This window comes from Empidonax traillii, unplaced genomic scaffold (assembly GCF_003031625.1).
Source record: "Empidonax traillii isolate 1590-97213 ecotype Southwest subspecies unplaced genomic scaffold, ASM303162v1 scaffold189:size1549363, whole genome shotgun sequence".
Lineage (NCBI taxonomy): Eukaryota > Metazoa > Chordata > Aves > Passeriformes > Tyrannidae > Empidonax > Empidonax traillii.
The window spans coordinates 1049902-1075615 of NW_020955382.1; the positions used below are offsets into that span (position 1 = coordinate 1049902).

General features: G+C 42.7%; 1 protein-coding gene across 2 annotated transcripts in view; it reads left to right on the forward strand.

Moving 5' to 3' along the window:
- The window catches only part of NFATC1 (nuclear factor of activated T cells 1), a 109927-nt gene extending 84829 nt beyond the window's left edge, over positions 1-25098 (forward strand). For both annotated transcript variants that reach the window (XM_027886553.1, XM_027886550.1), the window contains one exon: positions 23148-25098. In XM_027886553.1, the coding sequence (XP_027742354.1) occupies positions 23148-23150 (3 nt within the window). In that variant the 3' untranslated portion in view covers positions 23151-25098. The remainder of the gene's footprint in view (positions 1-23147) is intronic.
- The last annotated feature ends 616 nt before the right edge of the window (positions 25099-25714 follow it).

Sequence of the window (25714 nt, forward strand, 5' to 3'; positions counted from 1 at the left end):
CTTCTGCCACAATTATGCCTTTGAAAACTCCTGGGTTCACTCAGTGATTTCCAGTAGTCCAAATGTCATTAGAACAACACGCAGGTAGTCTGCAAAGCCCAGTAACACTGTCTACACTTTGGTCTGGCTTGGGCGAGCTTTTCTCTCCCTCCCTCCCTCCCTCTTGGCCAAGCCTCGCAGCTCTGGGAGAAAACAAATAGCTTTCCTCATGGAAAGTTTTACTTAACCTGGCGTAGTGCCTGAGCCTAGACCCTCCTCATCTCTAATGATGATTGAAAGTGTACATGCTACTGTGATAAAACATGCTGAGTCGTTAACATTTGGGGCTTGGGTTGGAGGCGATGAGTACGGGAGGGCTGAAGTAATGCGTTCGAGTCAGACCTTCAGCGGGCTTGCGTGTCTGGGTTGGAGGGGTATCCTGTTACACGAAACCACACGCCCACGGGGATGGTGTTTTGCTGTTTCTAGTGCGTTTGATGAATTGGGTCTCCCAGGAGGCCCACCAGAAGAAAGCCCCCAGAAGCGCAGATGACCAGACTAGGTGTTCCTCCTGGTTTTCTCCAGCCCCAGGTGCGCGGTTGCCCGTAGAGCAGACCTGCCCACCTCCTAGCTGCGGTATGCTGTGAAATATAGCAGGGAACTTTGCTTTCTTTCAACATCAGCACTTGGATTTCCAGGGAGTCTCAGACTTTCAAAGAAGCGTCCGGTTCCTTCAGAGAAGTCTGAGGGTGCCTTCAGCCCCATTCAGTGATGGCAGACACTGGCAGAGGGAGCAGGAGGCTGACCAAGCGATGGGAAAGCTGCAGAAAGCGGTATTTTTAGTGCTGAAAAAACAGCTTTGCTTGATGTGCATCTGCACGCACACCTTCATGGTAATGTTTGGAGTCAGTAAGTGTCCGTCTGAAGCTGCATTGCTCCCCCTCTTTCCAGCCAAGAGCTGCTTGACACAGCAGCCCCGCTGGTGGCTGTGCAGTTCACTGGGGAAGAAGTCTCTGTTGACTCCCATGCCTGATCCATTCTTCTGTTTCCATATTAATAGCTGTTGGCATTGCTATTTCAAACGGTAAAGGTTTTGTTGGTTATTTTCTGTAAGTTTTCCCTGGTGGTTGGGAGAGAAGAAGTTGCTGTATCTGAGCCTTGGCAACATTTACATCTGCTTTTAAGCCTGGAGCGGTGCCAAGGAAAATACATGGCTTGCAGAAGCTTCGTGAGAAAGCTTTGTCCCGATGCAAATTATTTTAGGAATACGTTGTTTGTTTGAATTGTTTCTGCTGAGCTGAGCAATGTTAGCTGGTCAGGTGTGGCCTTGTGCCTCCTGCACGGCCTCCGTGTCCTGAACCCCTTCTGGCAAAACACCGCGGGGGGAAGTTGTGGCAGCAGACCCCTCTTCTCGAGGGAGCACAGTATCGCACAGACCCCCACCGCGTCCCGGCAGAGCTGGGCTGGAGCAAGCTGCCGGCCAACACCTACGTGCCAGAGGAAGCACTCTCATGAGCAGGCTCCCCGACTTCACGGACGGCACTCGTGGTGTGGCACTGGCAAGCTGCTGGATCCCCAAGCTGTGGAGGGCCTGCCTCTGCTCCCGCTTAAGTCAATAGCAGCATTCCCTTTGGGTTTGTTGGGAGCGGGACCAAGCGCGTGGCTGGCAGCCGAAGCGCACATAATAGCTGCATTCATGGAAACCTGGTCCCCGATAGGCAGAGAGGGAAATCCCTAGCAGATTTGTGTTTCATCTGTGTCTGCTGGGCAGCTGGGGGCTTGGTCAGGGGCCTGATAGTGTCTTGACCGTTGCTGCTGAGAGCAGGCTGCTCGATAACCTGGCTCCAGGTCTTTCCTCCTCTCTGAGGAGCTAGCGCCGATTGCAACCGAAGGGGGCACAGGCTTTCCACAGCAGGCTTATCTCCAGGCGGGGAGGAAGCTTATGAAAAAAAGCAGACCTTCAAAATGTTCCCCTCCTCCTCTGTCGCTGAGGAAGTCTGCAAAGTCTGGGCATTCAAAATACCTGGGAAGAATTGGTGAGTAAGAAATACAGTAGGAAAACTGTGGTCCTGTTCTTCATTGGCTAGCCTGGATGGGTTTGTCAGCAAACCAGGGAGCTGGACCAGCCCTCTGCCTACTTTACAGGCCTTAGTTTGTCAGTAGGTTTTCTACATTTTGCATGCTGTGAAGTCTACTGCAAGACAAACAGCAGAAAGCCAAGTGAGACCGTGCTGCAAGTGTGTCAAAACTCCCAAGCTGCAACGTTCCTGAGCAAGTAAATTGCAATATGAGCACTTGAACAGTCTTGAAAAAGCAATGCTACAGGCTATTGAAGTCCATAATTAATGGATTCAATTCTTTGGTCCTTAACATAGTTACAGCTCATGTTATCCAAGCATCATGTGTGCACGAGAACATTCCTTACTTACCTTTCTTCTGCATAACTAAAACGATTTCTTTACTGAATTTTGATGCATCTGCAGCCATATGAGAGTGCAGAAAACAAGATTTGATGTTTTATGTCTGTGCTGTCCTTATTGCTCATGATGTTAGATTTCTGTGGGAGATGGAGCTGAAGATTTGTTCCATTTCATAACTCTTGTGATATCATTGGGGTTGCAGAATAGGTATTGCTATAGATATTACAAATCCATTTTGATAGTCTGGGAGCAGCAGTCAGTTCTTTTTCTAGTGCCTCAGGGAAAATATGTTTCATTGCCACCTCATAAGCAAAATCTTCTGCAAATTACTTAAGAAGTAGGAAAATGCTATTTTGGGTCACAAGAGAAGCCTCCAAAAATAAAAACCTGGAATATTTATTTTAACCTTTATTTCTATCCTGTATATGCAAGCCCATACACACATGCAGTGTGTATGAAATAAGCTATATATTGAATGAGATGTAAGACTTAGTATTCTAATTTTTTTGCATCCTTTTAGTTGTGGTGGGCTAGAGTGATCTAAGTCTATTCTACTTATGACTGACTTTTCTGAAAATCTGCAGGTGCCTGCTGAGTAAAAGCTTTTAGAAGCACGTCAGGTGGATAAGCCCATCCTGTGGATGTTCTTTTGTGCAGTTAGTTTCTGAACTGAAATACCCATTGCAGCTCTGAAAACTGGTTCCATGCTGCTGCACATCTCTGAGCTGTGGCTGTCGCTGGTGCTGGCATCCCAGCTTTTGCTATCCAGTTATTCTTTTGGAAGCAACTGGTAAAGATAATCTCTTCACTATTAGTTGGGTTCTTCTTTTTCCCTGTGATGACTCTTTGTTCCACCAAGCTCCAGGCTGCGCTTGTACTCAGCTATTGACTCGAGGGCTTTCACCTCAGAGCATCTGCATAAGGCATTAACAGCTTCTCTGGGCATCTTCTCCTTATGGTAATGTCTCTGGGTCAGTAGTACTGGGAGGTTCAGAGGTTCTTCTCAGTCTAAAGTGACTGTGTGTGAAATCGTCATATTAAAAGAGCTTAGCAGAGAAACTGGCCCAGATTTTTTTTCCAGTTACACACTCTTGTTTGTTTTCTTTCTTCTGAGAAAATTCCCTGGCTCGTTAACTGTTAACCATGGCACCGCACAATGGAGAGGTGTCCCGTGGGCCACGGCAGTCAAAGGCTACAGCTTCCTGAAGTTGCTAGAATTGATGCAACACAGATTGTGGTTTTGCAGAGAATTATAACAGGTCCGAGTTCTGGCGAGGTGTACCTCAGCCAGGCACTGCACAGCATCTCTCTGGACGGGCCACCGGAGATGGAGGTGGCTGCTCTGCTCGAGACCCTCAGCCTCTACTTTGAAAAAGCTCTCAGGGATTTTTTTTTTTCTTGTGTTTTTTTCTTCCACATAGAGAGTATGTTAGGATGAGGGAAGAACTCATTACAAGCGAAAAAGAAGCAAAACTAATCCTAGGGCAGAAAGTGCCATCAACCACAGAGAGAAGATTATGCTTTTTGCATCAGTGGGCAAACACGGTGGCAATGGCTGCTTCAGAGAACTTTCCAGAAGCTCTCTCACTATTTCTGGAAACCCATGCTGGACCTTTACAGGTCAGACAAGCACACTATAATCTATGTAAACCACAGACTCACAACTGTGTCAGATCACCACTTGGTAGGAACCTGTGAATCTCCATTATTACCAGACAGACTGCTGATTTCTGCCCTGTTCAGCACATAGTTAGGGTTGTAGAGATAAAGGTGACCATCACTTTTTTGTTTAGAGGCTTTAGACTTACCTTTCATGCTATTTCAATGGTAAAACTCAAGTCTTAAAGTGGAACCAGCAGTGCTGAAGTCAGGGAAAGGTTTGCCAGAAGGATATGCTAATGCAAAAGCATCATCTTGCAGTATTTTAGTAGCTAATTTACAAGTCCAGAGATAACTGCAGCCCTCAGCTGAGTTGGTCTGTGCTTGCTGGCAGAGGCAGATCTGTGTTGCAGGACTCCAGGACCCCCAACCAAAGCAGGGGCTCTGCATGGGGCTGCTCCACGTAGAGGATTTCAGCACATTTGAAGGTTTGGGGCCCTTTGTGACAAGTACAAGCAAGTGCATGTGTGTAAATGCATGTATTGTATGTGGGAAACATTCTGAAAAAAAATAGAAGCTTTTTCATGAAGCTGTAGCACAGTTAGCAAGCATTTTGAAGTTTCAGACTTGGAGTATGGCTGTGAAACTACCTGGTGGTGTAATTAGAGTGAGTAAAGGCTTGAGAAAAAGAGAAATGAGAGAAAGGTTAAATATAGCAACCCCCTTAAAAAAAAGAAAAAAAAAAGAGTAAAAATGAATTCTGGAAGAAGAGAAGAAAGGATGAGTGGGAGTGTGAGAGAGAGGAGTTTGTCTAAAAGTGAAATGGTAGAAATGATTGGTAATAGCCCAGGATTTGACTGCCATGGAAAAGTGTGCCTGAAGAATACCTCCCGTTGCCCAAAAATAATTTAAGTATAGAGAAAAATTAGAGGAGCTGATGAAATGAGCAACGGGATTATTAAATTTACGTAGATATGAGGAGAGAGTGTAGAGGAGCCCATCTGTCTGTATCGGTCTGCAGTGAAGTGGCTGCACTGCCTGCAGGTGGAAAGTTTTGGTGGCCCAGCTCCATCGGGGCAGGACCCTCAAATAACCCCATGACTTTTTGCCATGTTGTATTGACAAGTTCTGTAAGGGACAAAGAAGGGGCTTCAGTGGTAGCACCAGGAGGAGAAAGCTTCCGTAGGGAGCCCAAAAGACCCTCAGAAATGTGGTGGAAATTAAGGGGATGGGAAGTGCTCTCTGAAGAAATACACTCCCATCACCTGAACTTCCTGAGAAATTTTCATATCGGTTTTAAGACTCATGGTGTAAGAGGGCGATCAGTAAAAATTAGAAAAATAATATATTATCCATTGACTTTTCCCCAGTTGGAAGCTACCCAGAAAAAGTAGTGCTAGAAGGAGTAGAAGTGATCAGACCTTGACAAGGCAGAGGGGGGATTTGTAAAAGCTCACTTTCAAGGCTATACAATTGAAGAATAAAACAGGAAATCCCTTTACTTTGCAACTCTCGAAAGATGGCATTCAAGTTACATTTAGGATATGATCCAAACGCCATGGAAATTTTTTCCATCAACTTCGATGGATGTTCTAAAACAGGATGTGTTAAATCAGGGGAAATATTAACAGACTTGCAAGTAAATTAAGATTCACAACAGATTATGAATCACTGTATTAAAGAATCAATTAGAGTCAGCTATTTACATAAAGGCAGAGTAGTAGCAAAAAAAAATTTGAACTAGGAAAAATTGGAACATCTGCTGAAGTTTCCAAAGCTATATTTAATATTATCTTAGGAAAAGCACCTGGACTGAATGGTGTCTCATCAAAAATTTTAAGTGTTTCCAGACCAAAAACACTTTTGAAAAAAAAATCATCTGCGAAAGGAAAAGAGAAAACTTCTCCCTAATTCGTTCCCTTCCACTGAATTCTGTTACAGGGAATATCACCATCTTAAACCAGAGCACCTTCTGCTCCCATGAACTAATTTTTGGAACCAAGGCCTGCCCTTGCATAACAAACTGTAGGATAGACTTTTAGTATTATAAGGAATATCTTAGATTCAACACTCAGCACAGAGGAGAGTACAAAAAGTGAGCAGACTTTGGTAGAGATGCCGGATTTCCTGCCAAGAAATCTAAAAATGGATGGGCCATTTCTTTGGTTGTTAGGTGAATATTCGGAAAAAGTAATCTGGTTTTGAAATTTGAAGCAAACTTACTGTCTGTCATTATTTTAGTGAGGAAGGTGGTCAGATAGAGGACTTTCTGTGTCTCGTGGCAGGAGTTTTGACTCTAAAAATGGCCAGCCAGCCAGAAATCAGCCAGATGTATACCTAATATTTCAGGGCTATATTTATGGTTTCCCTGATGATGAAATCTAGATTTCTGCAACAACCAACGCAATTTCTTTACTGTTAGTCAAGCCCTTGTTTCAGGGAGGAGCTGGCAGATGCTTGGGGTGCCAGATGAGGCTGTATCATGCTTTCTGTCGTGCATGGTCCCCTGAGGGATATGGCCGCCACCTCCCCGTGCCTATTTTTGGAAAAATGTCAGTGTTCAGAAAGTTGTCTGAAGACAGATTTACATTTCATATGAAAAACTTTCATCAAGGGGAAGCACCACCGAAGGGGGAAACCCCCATACCTTGTGACACTAAAATGATTGTAAGAATTCTTCGTTAAGTTGTCTAGGTGGGAATATTTCTCATAATATAGGAAAGATATCTAGATTTTACAGTGCTACTGCACAGTGAAAGTCTTAGAGGGGAAGAACTTTAGGTTATTCTTGATAGAAACAACTAGAGTAAGTCAATATAAATCCATCTAGATGTAGTGCAACTGCACTGATTTCTACCCGTTTAGACCCCAAACCAATTTGTTTAAGATTGAATGTATTAGCTGCAGGGGTGATCCTCTTAGCTACACCCTTCCTTGAGGTGACCCCACTTTTAAGCATTAGCAGACATTTCTGTGTATCTTTTCCTTCACAGACTTTTATTTCTATTATGTATCTGTGTCTCACATGCCAATGGAAATCAGGAAAGGAAATTAATTTGTATGAATGGACTTCATAAATTTCCTGGTTTACCAGTAATGAAATCCTGGTTTGCAGAATGAGAAATAATAGGGCTTTTCCAAAATATCTTAATCCCTGGCTATGATTAGTGGCATAAAATGAACCATTCTTTCCTACGTGTCTAAAGTCCAAGTTGTGCTCCATGTGATATTCTTTCCAGTCTCATGTCAGTAAATAATTGCCATGCTGCTCTTTAGTCTGCCTCTGACCTTCGCCGTGCTCGCCTTTCTTGAACAAAAGCTGGGAATTGTGGCAGATTGATCTCCTTCTGAGATCTGATCTAGTCTAGTGTGAAAGGAAAGTTCATTAATCCTGCTCCCAGATTCCTTAACCAGTTTACCATAAGTGTACTACTCCATGAGCATATGTCAGCACAGCCATAGCAGTGCTTGAAACGGGATTAGACAATACCTCATGTTTTCTAACTACTACTTTTGCAGGAATACAAATTCACTCTCTTTGTGTTGTCAAGGGTGATTTTTTTGGTTAAAAAAATGTTTTAATTAGTTTTGGTTTATGAGTTTAGGCTAGAAGATTGTCTAGTCTATCTAAACTTGGTCAATTTGTGTAATTACCTAAACATGAACTAAAAATGGTTTGTGTTTTAAGGAGCCTCTTTTGGGGATGTGAAGAACCAAGTAGCTTAACATGATCTTGTTTTAACAATTAAAAATTGGCACCTAAGCTGCGTACTCAAGCAAAGCAAGGATTTTTAGGCCTACAGAAATTGTTTAAAATCTAGAAAAGAAAAACCACATGCTGCTACTAAAACCCTGTTTATGGTTTTCCACTATTCTCTAGAAAGGGGATAGAGCTCTAGGATCAAACTGCACCCACATGCATATGCAATCAAACCAACACACTGAAGTAAACACAGAAACATGCTCGTCCTCTCTGAGTAGTGTGCTGACAAGAAGTAAGACTTCTCTGCTGACATCAGAGAAGTCTTGCATGCTCCAAAATTCAGGCAAAAGAGGAGAACAGATCTATTTGCCTTTTTTGCATATCAACATTAAAACATTTCAAATGATCTTTTGGGAATAATGAGCAAAATAGGATGATTACAATGCGGTGACTGATGTTTTCTGTCAAGTCATCAGACTGGTACACTGTGCATTTGTAGACCACCTTTACATACCTGCCTGTGTTTCATAAGAACTTAATGCAAAGCCCATTAAAGTGAGAAGGAATTTTTCTGTTGTCTTCTGTGCTCTTTGGATCAGACTCCAACGCACAGTCACGATAACCTCCATCTAACAATCACTTAATGCTCTTTAAAAAAGTCCTGTGTTGAAAACAAATAATCTATGAAAATCTCTAGTATTGGGTGGAAATTTCAGGGCCCAAAAGTTGATACGGCCACAACTTATAGTTCCTGAAGTAACTGTGGAAGATTCTATTACGTTATTCTGTTAAGGTTAATGGCACATACAATAATCCGAAGTGCTGCCTGTATTGTACAAGTAGTGTGACTGACTGGTGGCATTTTAAGAACCCTCACTTTGGTTGCTGGGATGTGCTGATATTTAAAGCAATATGTTGTGTCGGTTTCAAGGAATCTCAGGGAGATCTCAGTGTGTTCTTGCACACAGGTATATTTTGTGTGAGTGCGCCATGTCCATTTTGGAAGTCTTGAGTTGCTGTACTCGTGTGGTCTGCAATGAGACTATGACAACACTGCACCCATACATCCTCCACAGAAAACAGGGTAATTTCAACAGTTTTCCACTCTCAGTGATGTTTTCCTCAAGAGAGCGGGCCTTCTTTATGTGTGCAAAGATTTCTGTTGCAGCACTCCACAGATAGCCATGACAAAGGGAAAGCATGAAAGCCTCTACGTCAGAACATTCATCGTTGCTTATCTGGCCCTCGGAGACATTAGCTAATCGAGGCACGATACTCCATACAATAGGACAAGTGCTGTAAAGCTACTTCTGTTATCCCAGCAAACATGGAGACTTATCATTCTCACGGCCATTTTACAGGATTTGTTTTCTTCTGACAACAACATCCACAGCCTATGGTGCTATCGACTCCAACAATGAATCTGATGCTGGCTCTGTGTGTTATCGTCTCCCTAATAACTGACTTCTTTTTTTTTTTTTTTTTTTTTTTTTTTTTTTTTTTTTTTTCTTTTTTTTCCCCACCCCATTTGTGAGAATTTCTCCCCTGGAGCTCTTCTCTATCAGGCCCTTGCAGCTGCTGTTATTTTAGATATGGCAGGAAGTAGGTACCGGAAAAAGGCAAGAGCTCACAGCACTCAGAAAAATCTAGAAATTCCTCTGATTTACCCCAGGCCCTGGCTCCAATCAAAGCTGGTTGAAAAAAGAAAATGAAAAGGGAGAGAGGGAGTGTTGGCAGAGGGGAAGGCCCAAGCAGACAACTGGGCTGTGTGTGTCAGGAAGGAGAGTTTCAGCCATCACCTCCTGCGGGGTACTGGGGAGTTGCTCGACACGGCCATGTGGACAGGGAGCGCTTGGCTGGGAGTGGTGTTCCATGCTGCTGGCAAGGCACAGCTGGGGCCAGCACCTTCCCTAAACAGCCAAGAAAACCTCTTTTTGTCTCCCCAGGGACATGCTTTTCTAAAAACCCGTCCCTTTGTCACGTTCTCCCCTCTCGTGTCTGGTGTGCGCCTAAAGCAGATCAGCTTTCCTGGTCGTCCGGCAGCTCCTGTAAATGCTTTTAGCAGCACTTAGCAAAGAGTGCCAGCCAAAGACACTGGTGGAAAGTCACTGGAGCAGGAAACTTACATCACTACTACTATTATTATTTTTTTTTTTACTACCACTATTATTTTTATTATAATTTTACAGCTCAGATGGGATACTCCTTAATCTGCTCAGGAAAGACATTTTTAGTCCCTTTGAGTCCTTTTTATGTCAGACTGACTCTGGAGGTGACTTCTGAAGGAAAAGATAAAAAGAAGAAATTATAAAAACACCTCCAAACCTTTCAGTTCAGCAAGCAGTTTAGAAAAAAAAGACACCACCATCCCCATACACAAAGATGTACACAGAGAAGATACTACCTTTAGAATTGGTTTTAGTAAAGAAATCTTCCTCTTTGACACAGCAGATAAGGAGGAAGATGTCCACCCACGGACATCTCACACTATTAGCAACCTAGTTAACATCTGTAAATGTTTTAGGGAAAGAAATTACACTTTGAGACATTTCTTTTTTAATTACAGGCTCCAGATGAGATTTGTTAGAGCAGGGAAATGTATCCCATAGCGACTGATGTCAATAGCAAGCAGTCCCTAAAGCCAGCCAGGATTGGGAAAGCCATGCTGTTTGCTGCTCTTGGCACTGCTCCCTGCTTTCACAATGTCAAACTTAGAACTGCCTTTATATGCACTTTCCATTTTTTTTTCCACAGTAGCTGTTGCCAGCAAGCTGTAAACTACCGTATATCACTCAGATTTAAGAACCTAAACTTTAAAACAAATTAAACTCTTGTTGACATTGTAGTAAAAATCAGAATCGAACTGAACAGCTCAGTAAAACTGCACTTCAATTATTTTATGGATTTAAGATTGTTTTCTAGGATTCCCAGACTCCCAATACAGCAGAGTTATTTCCTCTTGGCAGATGTCTGGAAAAAAAAAAAAATTCATTGAATGGATGAAATTATGTGGCAGACACTGGGTTGAAGCCTAAAGGGAGGAAATGGTGTCTCCCCAGCACCTGTAAATATTTGCGCTGTGTCTTGACCAGGAGAGACTTTCGTCCATACTTCAAAAAAAAATTTTTCAAGGTTTTTATTTTGTGAGTTTTAAAGAAAACAGAATTTTCATCTGTCAAAAACCAGTTCCTAGCTAGGTGTTTATGTGGGTTTGAACGAGAATGGCAAACACAGATCTGACCCACCCTTTAGAAGCACGTCCAAATGCAGGTAAATGCATGCAGCGCACCAGTGTTCCCAGTTCCTGGCCTCTTCTTATCTTTCATTTCCCTGCTTAGCAGTTAATGATGGGTATTCTTTTTATAATTCTCTCCCTTTTTTTTTTCCTATTCTGTAAAGTGGAAACGAAGGTTTCCATCTGATCAATTGCCAGGTTTCCATTCTTTTTAATGTTTCCTCTCAAAATAATTTGGGATGAAAGTATTTCAGAAATTTGTGTAGACGGAAGCTGCTGGAGATAATAATTTGTTTCATGGAACTGTGTTTTACAGAAGGTGTGGTTGCACAAGAATGGCTGTTGTGTGGGGCAAACAACAATCAACTTGCACAGCCTTTCATCAGAACCTTTGTTGTTTTTTTTTTCCTTTTATCCCATCATTGGAATGTCCTTGATGTCCCTAAGGCCCCATCCTGAAAAGCATTGGGTTTACAGGGTCTTCAGGAAGAGCTGGCCCTTGCTGGGTTGCTCCTGTCACGAGGTTGCTTCTGAAGATAGAGTGGGATATTGCACATCTGCGTGCCCACAGCTGGGTCCTGGGGTCTGCATGCTCTGGCTAATCTCCCTGGGGAGCAGGGAGATGCCTGCCCCTTCCAGCAATGTGTAGTTGTGTGGATTTTCCAAAACTCCTGTGTTAGGTTCCGTGCATTCACCTCCCGGGCTGAATTGGCTGACTTGACCTGGCTGAGTCTCATATAAGCAGCCAGTTTTCTTCGTTGTAGCGTTAATAAATTTTTTAAAGTTCTTCTTGAATTACTGTTAAAGTTCTTCCACTCATTTTGTTGCCCAGAGCACCTCTCAAAAGTCCAGGCCAACTCCTGCTAGAGTTTGGATGTGCTGCAAGATCGCAGCCTGGGCCACGGAAGCACCCTGTCATTTCTCAGCTATTGAGAAGCGAGGGATTTGGAGTCCAGGTTCTCAAAAGAGGCAGAAAAGAAGCCTGTTGCACATTGAGAGTGGTTGTTTGGGAAGTGTAATGCAAACATTTTGAATAAAATTTCAGATCCTTAAGTGTGTTTGAGAGATGAGTGTTGCATGCCTGCTCTCAAGTGCCTTTTTCCTTGTTCTCCAGTGCTGGCAGCAGGATTACAGGCTTCATTCTTGAGGCAGAATAAATTTCCTCTCTAGTCAAGAGCACTGAGCTTCAGCAGGGTTCTTGTGTCAAGCACTGAGCTGCAAGGAGGAAGGTTTTGTCTTCCCTGAGAGGCTGGCTGCCGTGCTTACTGAATTCTTGCAACTGTATCTGGTGTTTTACTGTTGACTGTTTTTCTGTCAGTCCAGCCTAAGCTTGAGCCGTTCTGCAGCTAGACACAGCATGTGGGAGAGTGGAAAAGAGGAAGAGACATTTTGCTGTGTTTGCAGCTCTGTCGCACTGGGACCATGTACAAATAAGAGTATTCTTCCAGCTGCTATAATTTGAGATGCTTGCTATAGGCGACTCCAGCATCCAAGGAGTACTGGAGTCCAGCAACTGTCTGGACGCAGTGGCTTTCACATCCACGTCTCTGCACTGCTTACAGCACCTACTAACACCCACCTGGTGGTTCCCCCACCATGGCCCAGGTTGCATTGGTATGTCTCCAGCGTGGGTCCACCGAATCAGCCTTTGTTTCAGACCTTCTCAGCCAAACTGGATGAGAGTTGTGTTACAAAAAGGTCTTTACCTAGTGAGTGTGGTGCAAAACCACTGCAAGAGTGTCATCATCCGCTGCCAGTGCTGTTGTCCAAGGAGCTGTGGCAGAGGGGACGTGCGTTCCTCTTTGAACTTCAGTGTTCTCCAGCAACAGATGCTGCTGTGGTTCGAAAGAGCTGTGGCATTACATACAGCTCACATTATGGTGGTGACCAGGTCATCATGCCACAAGCAGATTTATTGCGTGATGGTTTTTTTTATTGCATCTGGTTTTTTTGCAGGCTGTTTGCAGCTGCCAGTTCAGGTTCCCAGAGTCAGCCCTTCATCTGTGCCCACTGCAGAAGATTAGCAGCTGTGTTCCATCACCTAAGGATTTCCCCCAGCTAGCATGACCTTTCCCAGCCTAGTCCCCAGCAGGCTCATAGGTGGATTTCTTTTCCCTTATCAAACACATAAAAGTTTTATTAGCTCCACCCAGCCTTTCTCTTCTATCCAGCAGCATGTGGCCGCTCACTGAGTCATCTTATGACCATCATTTTATCTGCCTGAGCAAAACTCCCGTGAATTAGAGATTACCAAACAAGGCTCAGCCTTTACCACAGCCTAGGTGTGGATGTGGCCCAACAGTGGTCACTCCCTGAAGCAGCTCATAGGCACATCTTCTGTGGTATAGGCAGCAGCATCCTGGTGTTGTTCCTGCTTCAGTGCCCTCTTTGGTAGGTGATGGGAATAATAGCACTGATTTTTTTCCATTTAGCACACACTTTGCTGATGAAAAGGCTTATAAAGGAAAGAAGTCTGGATGATGGTGATGATAATATGGCAAGTAGGGTCCATTTTTAAAAAACCCCACCACTAAACCAAAAGCAAACCGTTCTTGCTCAGAAGATGATCAGATAGAACTTGTTTTAACCTTGTCTCCAGGACAGTGTTGAGGCTATGTTACTCCTATTAAAGCCCATCAGACTTCGAAGCTGGTTGAGTAGAAGAAGAGTTGAGTTGCTTGGCTCTGTCATGGAAAGAAAAGGGCACTCAGCAAATACTGCAGTGTGCCCCAAGGTGCTTTTTTTTTTCTTTCCCTATTCATTATTCCGTTGCTTTATTTGATATGCCCAGCTGCACACGAGCTGTTTTTTTTTATGAACAGCAGTGCAAGGTGGCTCATTTTGGAGGATTCCAGATGCTCACTAGGGGCCACACTATTATTACATAAAGTCAATTAAAGAGCATACGTGCACATCCTATTGATTTGATTTAGAACTAACGAAAGCTTCAGTAATGCGCAATTACAAGAAACTTAATGACCCCGTTATATTGAATGCAACTTCTGTGGCACCTAATATACTTTGATGAATTGCTCATTATGTGCTATGTTGGAAAAGCTTCTAAAAAGATTAATAATTGTATAATCAATAAAAAAATTCAGTCTTATTTGGCTTTTTTTAAAACTCTGAAAGCAGTATGCTATGGAGATTATGGACCCTCCCTTGCTCTGTTTCTTCCCTCCTGTACCCCCAGAATTTTTTTTTTTTCCTAAGGCTAATCTGTCACTTTTCTAACATGTGGAGAAAGTCCTTCCTGTGTTATGTGGAAAGGCCTGGCTGATACAGATTGCTGTGTGAGATGCTAAGGGTTGGTGTCAGCTGCCCACAGAAATCACCGGTGTTTGGCTGGGTATGTGCACGTGGGATGCTCCTTTGGCAGGATATGAAGTCCCCAAGTAGCAACCTTCAGGTTCAAAGCTTTGCAACATGGTCCAGACTCACTCCACTCTCCCATTCACTGCTTGTAAACATTGGGAGCTGCCAGCCCTTGGGGTCATCAGGTGGGCTTTAACCTTGCTCTTCTAACTGTAGGATGCTTTGAGGCCCTCGTGTCTCAAGTGTTGTCCATCCTGTAGCTGACTGCTGGTTTTGAGGTACAGCAAACCTTGAGGGATGGAATCAGGAATATGAGAGTAAAAAGGAAAAAGAGGAAGTTTCATTTCGATTGCACTCATGATTTAATAAATGTTGCCAGAGAAGCCTGGAGGCTAAAAAATAGGCAAATGCAGAACTGCTTTAAATTTATTTCAGTTTTGAATCTGGTCTCATCATCCTTCAGGGCATGATTCATAAGTTCTGAATGCCGGGGTCTAACAGTACTATTTCACTGCTGGGCATTAGACTGAAAAGTAGAACTCACCAGGATCAGTTTGCATTATTGTATTGCTTATGGCAGAGGCTGATGTCTGTTATCTCTGGTAAAGCCGTGCATGGTCTTCCTTACTCCTTCCGGATTGGTGTCCACAAAGGTTCCAGCAGTGTCGACTTTTGGCTGCCTTAGGTAGCATTTGTGTAGTTAGTCATGTGGAAATTTTGTGTAAAACGTAAGATATGTCTGTTTTGTTTCCCTTACAGGTTCTCTTAAGAATGTAAACACATCATTTTGGTTAAAATGCGGTTTATTTGTCCTTTTTGCAGCCTTATCCTCACACATATGTGTGTGTGTGTGTGTGTGTGGGTGTGTGTCAAACGTGGCTTGCATCATAGCAGGGCAGATCCTGCAGCCTCTGCGCAGCCCAAATCCCCATCCCTCCAGGCAAGGATGGCCTCAGTGAGGGCTACTTTAAATTCCTTTTGACTCTCTGATTCTTTGGTAAGAAGGGTAAATCAGGTTCAGTGCAGGCACTCTTAGATTGAGAGTAGAAACAAGCTGAAGTTTAGACCCCAGTGTGCTGGTAATCACTGCGGCTCTGCTGATTTCTTGCACTGATTTCCAGCAGCCAGGGAATTCATCCCTAAGTCTTTGCAGAGCAAGAGACACAGGGCTTTTGCAGGGCTGCATATGGAAGAGATGAAAAAAAATCCAAACCCAGGAGTTTTGGTGTGATAGGATAGGACTCGTTTAGTCTGGGCACCTCGTCAGGAGTCCCAGTGAAATCGCTGCCACACAGTGCTGTCATCGCACTTCAAGGAACTTTTCCCATCAGCCCTCCTCAGCACAGCCACTGTGGGAGATTTTGGTTAGTTGGGCTTGTTGAGCTAAATAAGGCAGAGGGTAAAGCAGGTAGGAAAATGACTCCATGTTACTGGCTGTCATGCACAACAATACCATCCATCGCGCCAAGCTGACGTCCTTATGGGAGGATCATGTTTTATTAAAACCTGCTAGCTGTTGTCACTCACTTGCTCCACTGTCCTATTCGCTGTCTCCAAAAATAGCATGCCCTGTGGTGGTGGTGGCGGCTTATTATGATTAAACAGACAAAAATAAGTTTAAGGTTTAAACACATCCAGGACACCTGAGGTAATACAAGGTCTGACTTCTTTATGGAGCGTGTGAAGTTACATTTTCCATTGCTTCATGAAACTCGTTTTGTTTGGTTTTTAATTCAGTAAGCTTTAATGTGATCTATAGTTTTGCATTACAGTCTGGCACCCAAGGAGTTTGTATCGCCATTTTCTGGTGTTTTACTCACAGGACAATACTTAGTAGCTTTGGAAAAGACAACTCTACTTTTTTCAGTGATTTGAGTCACAATTCTATTTTTTTTTTGTTGCAGTTTTCATATGTCAGAAAGGAATGATGCCTGTTAATAGTGAGGAAGTAGATACCCTGATAAAAACGGTAGGATTTTAATTATGGGATGGAGTTTATACCAGGAACCTAATTTCTTTACTTGCTCTGTATATGTCTATATTTAGTAATTTTTCTCTTAAAATAAAATCTGTCCACGGAGATAAGAAAAACACTTTTTCCCTCCTGTTCTGCTTCCTCTGCATTCACTTGCAACTTTGAATTCCTCTTCGGTGAGGCTAGTATGTGGCATTTCATCTGAAATGAAAGCGCATACAAGAGCCTGATGGAGCAAGAAATGGCATCATTGCTGGTGAAAAAAATCTGAGGGCAGTAATTACAGACAGCAAAGCGAACATCATACTACAAAGCATTACTACAGGTAGCATGACCTCAGCATCAAACTCACATACTCGCTCCAGAGCTCTGTGTCCCTGTCTCTGTTCAGATGTTGAATAGTGACAGCAGAAATTTAGAGCGCTTGTGAGTACATCTACGCTGTGTAATGAGCTATGTGGTGAGATCCCTGACCTGGATATCGCTGTAGCTGTACCTGTGTAAGGCTTGACCTGAGCTAGTGAGTTCTGCCGGAAGGCAAAAAGGATGAGCCAAACCGAGGCAGTTTTTCTTTCAGGACTGCTGCTTTTTCTGGAGGTTGCTCAGACCTTCCACAAACCTTCTGGAGGTTGTGACACAGAAGCTGTGTAGTCTGACCAGTGTCAAACATATTCCAAACAGGGTGTCCAAAACATGGCACTGCACTGCTTGGGAAGTTACACCTATCTGAAAGATGAAGTGTTATTGTCTGGATGCGGCCGAATCTGAGCGTAATTTACCACAGGCTTTCCACGCATGCAGCTTGAAAGATGCAGCTGGTATTACTTGTATTTTCCAACCAGTCAGAGCAGGTTGCTTTTGTTCATTTTCGTCAAGAGAGCGTTACGGCATCTCAGCTTCCGTCTTCGGTTCTCCTCCACGGTAGAGGCAATGGTCCCCAGCGGACACAGGTGGACACGAAGTAACAAGCAAAGGTTGGTTAGTCGGCTGTGGATAGAAACTTGATGGTGACCCAGAATGCCTGCATGTCTTGGGGCATACCATGTCGCAGTGCCCGTTGGTAAGGAAAACAAAAACCCATCCTGAAGGAACCGAGCTGATGCCGTCGCTACTTACGGGAGAACAGGGACGTGTGAATCACGTGGTGTCAGCTCAGCGCACAACCTCTCAGTGCCCTTTTGCTTCAACTCTGTCACACCCCTTAAAGAGCGGGGAGACACAAAGCTCTCTTGCGGAAGAGAAGCGTGGGGTGGTAAAGGGGCACAACAGTAAATACAAGCCCAGAGTCCTGCTGCTCGCTCAGCCTTTCTGGGCCCCTGTTGGAGTGGATGGAAGTCACTGGAAAGATGGCCTTTGACTTCCACTGCCTTTGGTGTGTGATGCGTGAGGAGACAGCAGTTTAACCCAGCCAGAAACTGGAGACTTAATGTTACTGCTTACAAAGTGAACAGAGGTGGGATGTGCTTTCAAACTGGCATTGTTCCCCCCAAAAAACTGTAGGCTCAGCTCTTTATAATTGTGGGTTTGACCGTGGCTTTCATTCACATTCTGTTTTTTTCAGATTCTTGGGAACAGTCATCTTTAGGAGTGTGAAGTCTTCCAGCCTCTCTTATTTGTATCCCCAAAAAGCTCCCCAGCTGGGGAAACCCCGTGCATGTGCCCTCTCCCTACTCCCTGCACCAATGACCTTGTATCTTCTTTGATCTGAGAGGGATCAGTCTCTGTGCTGGAAGGCAGAACTTTGTCTTAGAAGAACAGTACTTTATTAAGACCAAAGGCGACATTGTTATCCCTATTAGTAGTCAGATGCAAGAGAAGCAGAAATACGCAGAAATTTAAAGTTTTGCCAGTTGATGGAATCCACGTACAGCCACTAAATGTTAAAAATATTCCATTTCCTATGAAGTTCACATCTATATATGGAACCCACATTTGTTCAGATATATCTGGTTGTCCTGTTCCGTGCAGAAACCCAAACTGTTGCATTGGTAAGACACTGATTTTGCTAATTAGTACGGCAAAAAATTCCAATGCAAGGGCATTTCAAAGCAAAATTAAATACAAGAAGAAAAAAGCTACTTAATAAACTAAAATGTGGTGTAACAGCTCACCACATCCTGCTACCGTGGCATCTGCTGTTTAGCAAAGGAAAGGTTCCTCTTTCAGAAGTCTTGACAGGTAGAGAGGTCACATGTTACCTGCATTTCTCAGCATTATTATTTTTTGACTTTTCTGTCAGTGGAAAAGCTGAACATGACAATGGAAAATACCAGTTGAAAGAAGGCATTGTGGGGAACTGTAGGTGTTAGCTATGAAAGCGACAGTGGCCTCCCACCCCAAAGCCAGCAGAAAAACAGTGAAAAAAAAAAAAAAAACCTGATGACAAAGGCACTGTAAATTGTAGTACTCAGCTGTTTGATCTGATAGGGATCAACCTATTGCTGTAAGGGAAATGTTATGCTACTTCTAGGCATTGAAGATTAAACATCTTGCATGCTATTCTAGATCTGCTGCTAAGCTGCGTGTAGGGCCTGCAACAAGCCAGGTAATTAGTTGGATCTCATCTGTCCTGTTTGTAAAATGGGTCTTTTCAAGTGCTCAGGGTATGTTGTTTTAAAAATAAGTGTAGAGGCTTTGCAACCTTCCTTTGAAGAATGTTGTGCTTATTCAAAGCCCAGCTACTCCTGGAATGGTACTGCAGACATGAATGGATGCATATCCAAGCAGCAGCGGAATCAAAGAACAGCGTTTGCTTTGGGAGTGAAACTCAAACCCAGGCCAAAATACTGCTTGCACTGAATACTGCTGTTCTGTGGAGCACACACAATCTTCTTGTAATAGTAACAGGTTTAGAAGTCAGAACTTGAGCGTTCAAGACAGCAAACAGCCGAATCTCCTTAAGTATATAATATATATTTTGTTAGAAAGGTGGAAACTTAAGAGAAAAATGCCAATTATTTTAGCTGCACAAACAGTTTATCTTGCTTCTCTGGAAAGTTCTCCAGTGGTCTTACAGGACCAAGTAGAGCCCTGAGGATACCAAGGGAAAGGAGTGGAATAGATGGCAAAGGAGATAGTGAACAGGGAACAGTCAGCTCATTCACGTGACACATAAATTAACAAGAAACAAAATTAAAACAAAAAAAAACCCATACTTTTTCCACCATGCACTTTTTCCATCCATAAGCTGTGGAAGTCATTGCTACAGAAAATCTTGAACGCCAAAACAAGTTCAGAAGGTTATTAGAAGACTTCATGAAAGAAAGTTCATCAAAGTTCACTAGAAAAAAGGATGCAGACCTCCTCTGGCTCACAAAGATCCCCCAGCAGAGTAAAGGTGTACCAGAGAAAGCATCACTGGAGATGTACTGGTTCCTAAGCTCTTTTCCAAATAACTGACTACTGGCCATTGTGGTAGTTGTGACACTAGTGTGGGTGGGCATCACACAGATGATGTGTTAGCAGAGCCATACTTCAGTAACAGAATGTTTGATTTGCTGTTGGGAAGGACAGTCTTGGGTCAGCCTACAACAAGAATATTAATGTTTTCCTAAGAAAACAAATCCGTTTGGGGTCAAACAAAACATTCCAAGACATTCCATTTGATGCAAAATAAAACATTTCCTAACATGCAGCAAAAATATTAATACGTTTTGGAGTATTAAAAGAAGAAAATTTTCCAGAAATTAAAAACAAACCACGTTGAGAGATCCTCCATGGGAGTGCTGGACCATGCAGGAGGATCCTTCTAGCTGAACCCAGCAAGCGTCACCCTGCACACTTCCTGCCCACTTGCCTCCTGGTTTTCCCCTGTTCCCACCCACCCAAGGGTTTTCCTTCCAGCCTCAGGTGCCTTGGTGGGCAGTGAGGGAAAGCCCGCTCTCAGCACACTTCCCCTTTCAGCTCTTGTGTTTAGTGCTCTCTGCAAGGTCGGCTGTGCTGCCAGATCACGTATTGCCCCACCTGGGCCTTTTGCCTGCACCCTTGTCCCTCTCTGCAGGCTTTTTCCACCGCATTATTGGGAATTTTTTTGCGTTTTTGACATTGCAGTGGCTAAAAGGGAACAAGCAACAGTGAAATAAAAGAGATACGTGTCTGAGCCATGCTGTCCATGGACCACTGTGGATGGGAGAAACCTTGAATGTCCTCTTGGTGTTTTTGGCTGTGAGATCCAGTGGCAATGGGTACACTTGAGGTTCAGTTGTCTCCCAAGTCCATGGAGTGGTTGTCTAGTGACTATTTTGAACAGATGTCAGATGTTGTTACATGAGGACACTGGACTTACTCGTCAAGGTAGCAAAAGTCCTCCTCTGTTGAGAAAGTAACATACAATAAAAAAAACCAAAAACAATAAACTGTTGTGGGTTGATAGCAAAATTATAAGTAATTTCAGCTGGAGACAGACTGATTTAGCTGCTGAGAGTTGGAGAGAGTGTGACTGCAGGAGCGTCATGGTCTCATGGCCTGAGCCAAGGCAGGTGGGTTCCCAGCTGAAAGGAAAAGTCATGTCATATCTAGGGTAAGTCATGTGCCCTAGAGCGTTTGAGTGACAGAGGATCAGCTGAGGGTACCTAGCATGATTGGAAAGGGCAGCCTGTGAGTTTCTAAGATGATTTTGGAGATGAACCTTTGGCTGTTAGACTCTCATGTCATCAAGTTGCTTCCAAAATATCTTTACTAGATGCTTTAATAGGGGAAAGCATGGGCAGGCAGGCTGAGACTCTTGCTTTTGAAAGTTTTATTGAAAGAATCAAACAAGAGTACCTCAGCATATGTTGTAGCATTAGTCTGAGATTCAGGATGCCTTAGTGCTAATCGTGGTTGAGATGGGGATGTCCTTCATGTTTCCACTTCCCTGTCCGCATCTGTGAAATACCAGTGATATTTATGTTCACATATTACAGAAGCACTGTAAAGATTCATTGTTTAATGTTTCTGAGCTCTAATTACCTGTACAAAGAGTGGCAGTAGCCTTTACTAGTATTTTATTTGATGTAACAGAAACTTTGAGGGTAAGTTAGCAAAACTGTCTGGCACTGCCCGGCCCATATGAGGATTTGTTTTCATTGTCACATCCAACACCAGGGTATTGCTGTGTGGGTTTGCTGCATACCCAATATTGCTTTGAGAAGTTTATCACAGAAACCATCTTTACAAAAGCATAATGGAAAAACCATCCCACAGAAGCGTGCTGTTTGCAGTGAAGGCAGAGACTCAGTCCCAAAAGCTGCCCGGAGTCACGACATAAATGAATGGGGTGGCACCTCTTGCTGTGTTTGGAGGCATGCAGAGCAGTCTGTGCCACAGTGCAGGGCTTGCTGCTTGAATTTGGATTTTCTGTTTGGTAGTATTGAAGATGAACTCCTTGGCAATCTCAAGTGAAAGAACTGCTTTGTCCTTCACAGCTCATTTCCATATCTCCTAATTTGCTTCTGTAAATAGGTAGTCATAGGTGCAATTGATATGTCCTTTCCAAAATATGATGTGCATATCCATTGGTATATTTGGTTTTGGACCTTTGATACAAATTGACTGATTCATGTGCTACAACTAGGAAGTGAGCAATAGGTCTGAACATAAACAAACAAACAAACAAAAACCCAAGCCAAAAAAAACCTAACAACAAACAAACAAAACAAAACCCAAACAATTCATAAAAACCCACCAAGTCATAAATCCCAACACCCAACAGACCCAATTGACTGCTTCAGGAAGTTGGTTTTAGACAGGCTTTGGTCTTTTCCAGTAAACACATGAAGTTATCTGGATTGCTGTGAACAGCAGCCCACAAGGAAAGGAAAGTGCGGGCTTTTCCGTGTTGCTTCCATGACGTGGGCATGTGTTTCCCACTCCCAGCAGTGTTAGGGAAACTCAGAAGCAGTGATAGCCCTACTGATGGCATTTTGTCTCTCTCTGTGTAAATCAGGTGGTGGCAGTTGCTGTAGGGAGGTGGAGTGGAAATAAAAGGGACGTTGTGTAGTCCACTGTTGATGACCTTTGCCAGGTTCAGTCATTTCCTGTCCATCTGCCAAAAATCACATGGACATAATTGGAGTGTGGGAAACTCTATTGCCTGATGATCTTCGGGGAAGAGGGAAAAGAATGAAAGAAGAGCTTGTGAATAAGGAAAGAAACCACTTTATCAGTGGAGATGCAGTCTGACTGGCTGATGCTGAGATAGCAAACCTTGTTTGTTCTTTCCCCTGGCTCTTGCCGAGAGTTTAACTTGTTTGTCCCCCTTGTCTGTTTGTGTGGATAGAATTGAAGTGTGAAGTGACCACGTGTGTTGGTCACTGCAAAAGGAGGGTATTTGAACATGTTACCACCTCCAGGGAATGGGCAAGCACTCAGCAGTTTCGTCTCTTCTTTTTTTTTTTTTTTTTTTTTTTTTTCCCCCCCCTTAATCAACCCACGGTGGAAAAAATCAGCATGTGAAGTTGTATTCTATCTAGGCACTGCAGCTGCACATAGCCAGGTTTGGTGACTGGCAGCCTTCTGCCACTGTTACCTACCATGGCTAACATGCTTTCCAAACGTCTCTTTTTAAGGAAGGAGCAGATTATTTTAAGATCTTCTGTTGTTGGTTTTACATTTCTGAGCCAGTTCTAGAGCAAATGAAATGTTTTATCTGTAAGTCATTTGAAATGTGGAGTACGGATCCAGGATGCTGCTGTTCTTGTGATGGCTGGTTTTACATGGTATTTAGCATGTTAATAACCTTGGTTAATCCTGCTGGTTTTGCACTGTGATCAGCCTGTACAAGCTACCTCGTGATGTTACACTTACTCTTCAGAGCTGTACTGAAACTGCCAAGGAACGAATGCAGGTTTTGGGGGAGGGCGGGTGCTGTGTATTGAAGAGACCTACCTGCAGCAGTGGGATGTTAATTGATTCCTTTTCTCTTGTCTTCTTTCTTTGCAGTAAATGAAATTATAAGGAATGACCTTTCCAGTACCAATGTCCATTCATAGCTTTCAGTGTGGGCTTTAGCATGAAATACAGACTTTTGACTTAGCTGGTGTGTCAGCTCGAGTACAGAGATACCGAATGAACTGAAGACGTTGCCTGGTACCGCTCTGACCTTCCACCTTACTGAATGTCAGGAACTGAAGATTTACCTCTTGCTTACGAAGAAGTAGCTCCTCAGCTTCAACTGATGAAAAACAGCTTTTTCAAAGAAAATCATCTCAAAAGAGAGAAGAGGGAGTACGCTCCGAGACGGCTCATTTCATGGGACAAAACTAGGAAACTCAGCAAAATCTGAGCGCTTCTTCCCCAGTGCTGATCTTTTTGGCATGGCACCGCTGGAATACAGCCCTGGAAGTGCCTTATTTTACCAGGTTGTGGCATCAGGGCATTTTTAATAAGCTTTGAATTTGCTACCATTAAAAGTGTTGGTAAATGCAGAAATTACAGAGCTTGAATTCCTGAGAGTGATATTGGGAAAAAAAAAAAAAAGTAGGACTGTGCAGCAGAGTAGGGAGAGCAGTCCCAACTCCAGTAAGACATGTTTATGAATTCCTGAATTTCTTCAGCTTTTCCTCTGCTGTAATGTACAGCCTATTGCCTTATTCTCAGTGCATTTCAAAAGCCTCATGATTCGTCATCATCTCAGCTTTCTTTTGCATATTGTCTTTGTTATGTGCTAATGAATCATAGGGTTGTTAGTAGTAGCATGGTAAGATTTTGATTTTAATCCAGCTTCTGTCATAGCACAAGTGAGTTGAATAGCACAAAATAAAAAGGTTGATGGACAAAAAATTGATATCTATCTTTTACATGATAGATGAATGTGTATGCATGTACATACATACTAGTATATATGCATATATTTATATATGACAAATAATATAGATGATTGCCTGATAAGGGCACTGAATTTAGCAATAATTTCAATTTCTGAGAATGCATTTCAAATCCACAACAAATATTTCAGCTACTTTTTCTGAGGGTTTGTTGCACCTAAAGCAGGTATGCATTTTCTTTCCTCAAGCAGTTAAGCAAGCACTTTAGATAGGCAAGAAGGATGCATACAAGATACATGTTATTTACCAAATGTCGAAATATGAATTGTAGTCACTGTAAATACCATTATGGAAGAGTGTAAAATATTTGTTCAGTTATAATGTTATTATTCCGCAGAAGCCTTATAACTCTCTGCTACATGTATGAAAAAGGATATTACCAAAAAACCACCAAGGTTTAATATGCGGCGCTGTATAGTGTGTTTTCAGATTAGCTAATGTTTCTGGAGCTACAGGTAGGCATGTAGTGTAGCCTTTAACATTGTATTTTTTACAATCAACTGCTTATTATATAACTAGTAACAACCTATTATTTCATATAACCAAAAAAAAAAATAAAAACAAAACTAAAATAAAATAGCATGACTTTAAATTAAAAATGTTTAACATTAATATTGTGCCTTAGGAATCTGTGCCCCCTCCTGGAAACACACCTGAACTACACCCCTGAGCTGGGGTGGCTCCTTAACCCTGATGCAATGAAGACTGAACAGGTTTCGCAAAAAAGTGAAATCCTCCTAAGCGTTTTAAAACATTATTCTGTATAATTATGTCTTACTTTCTTAAGGGAAAAAAAAATGAAAGCCATATTTGTCACATTTGCACATTACTGTGAAGACATGAGAATATAATATGGCTCTGTGTACATAGTATGCTGTTATTGGTCCTTACGATAGTCTGTATTCCTCACTTGTTTAATCCCAGTTATTTACCCTGTATTTAGCGTTGTAGACGTTGCATGAAACGTTTCTTATAGACTGCCATATGAAAAATTAAAAAGCCTGACAGATGTCAGCTTGACTTGTAGCTAGAAAATAGAACTAATAAAGCAACATGTTTTGCTGGAAGCTAGTCTTAGAGTGGTTCATTTTATGTTATTTTGGAAAATCTTCCTTTCTCATAAAAAAATATGCATTTTTAGATTATATACGTATATCTGTCTCTCCATCTCTTCTCTATGAAGCTGATTGCATTCTGCTAATATAACCATCGTAGTATGGAAGCAAAGTCTCTTGTCAACAGACTCTTCTTCATTTCCCCACTGCATTTAAAGACGTTGCTGCCAAGAAGAGAAAATGATATGTGATATAATCCTCAGATTTAATTCTCTCAGTATTTCAGAAATGTCAATAAACTGTGCATGGAGGAATCTCTGGTTATGCCAAAGCACTTTTTTTTATTCCTATACATAAATACCTTGGGTGAGGCTTTAACACACACACACAGAGGCACATCCTCCACGGGTTCACATTTCAGCAGTAATTTCATCAAACTTTTCAACTGTATGGTTTGGATATGTTGCACCTCCTTCGTTCTTATTTTTATTTTCCTCTTTAAGCTATTTTTGGAAAGGAAAAACAAACAAACAAACAAACAAAAAAAAGACAGACCCCAACCTGTTACTTTTAAGCCTGGATAATGGAAAGTTATGCATCTCTTGTATATGTATTCATAAAATAAAAA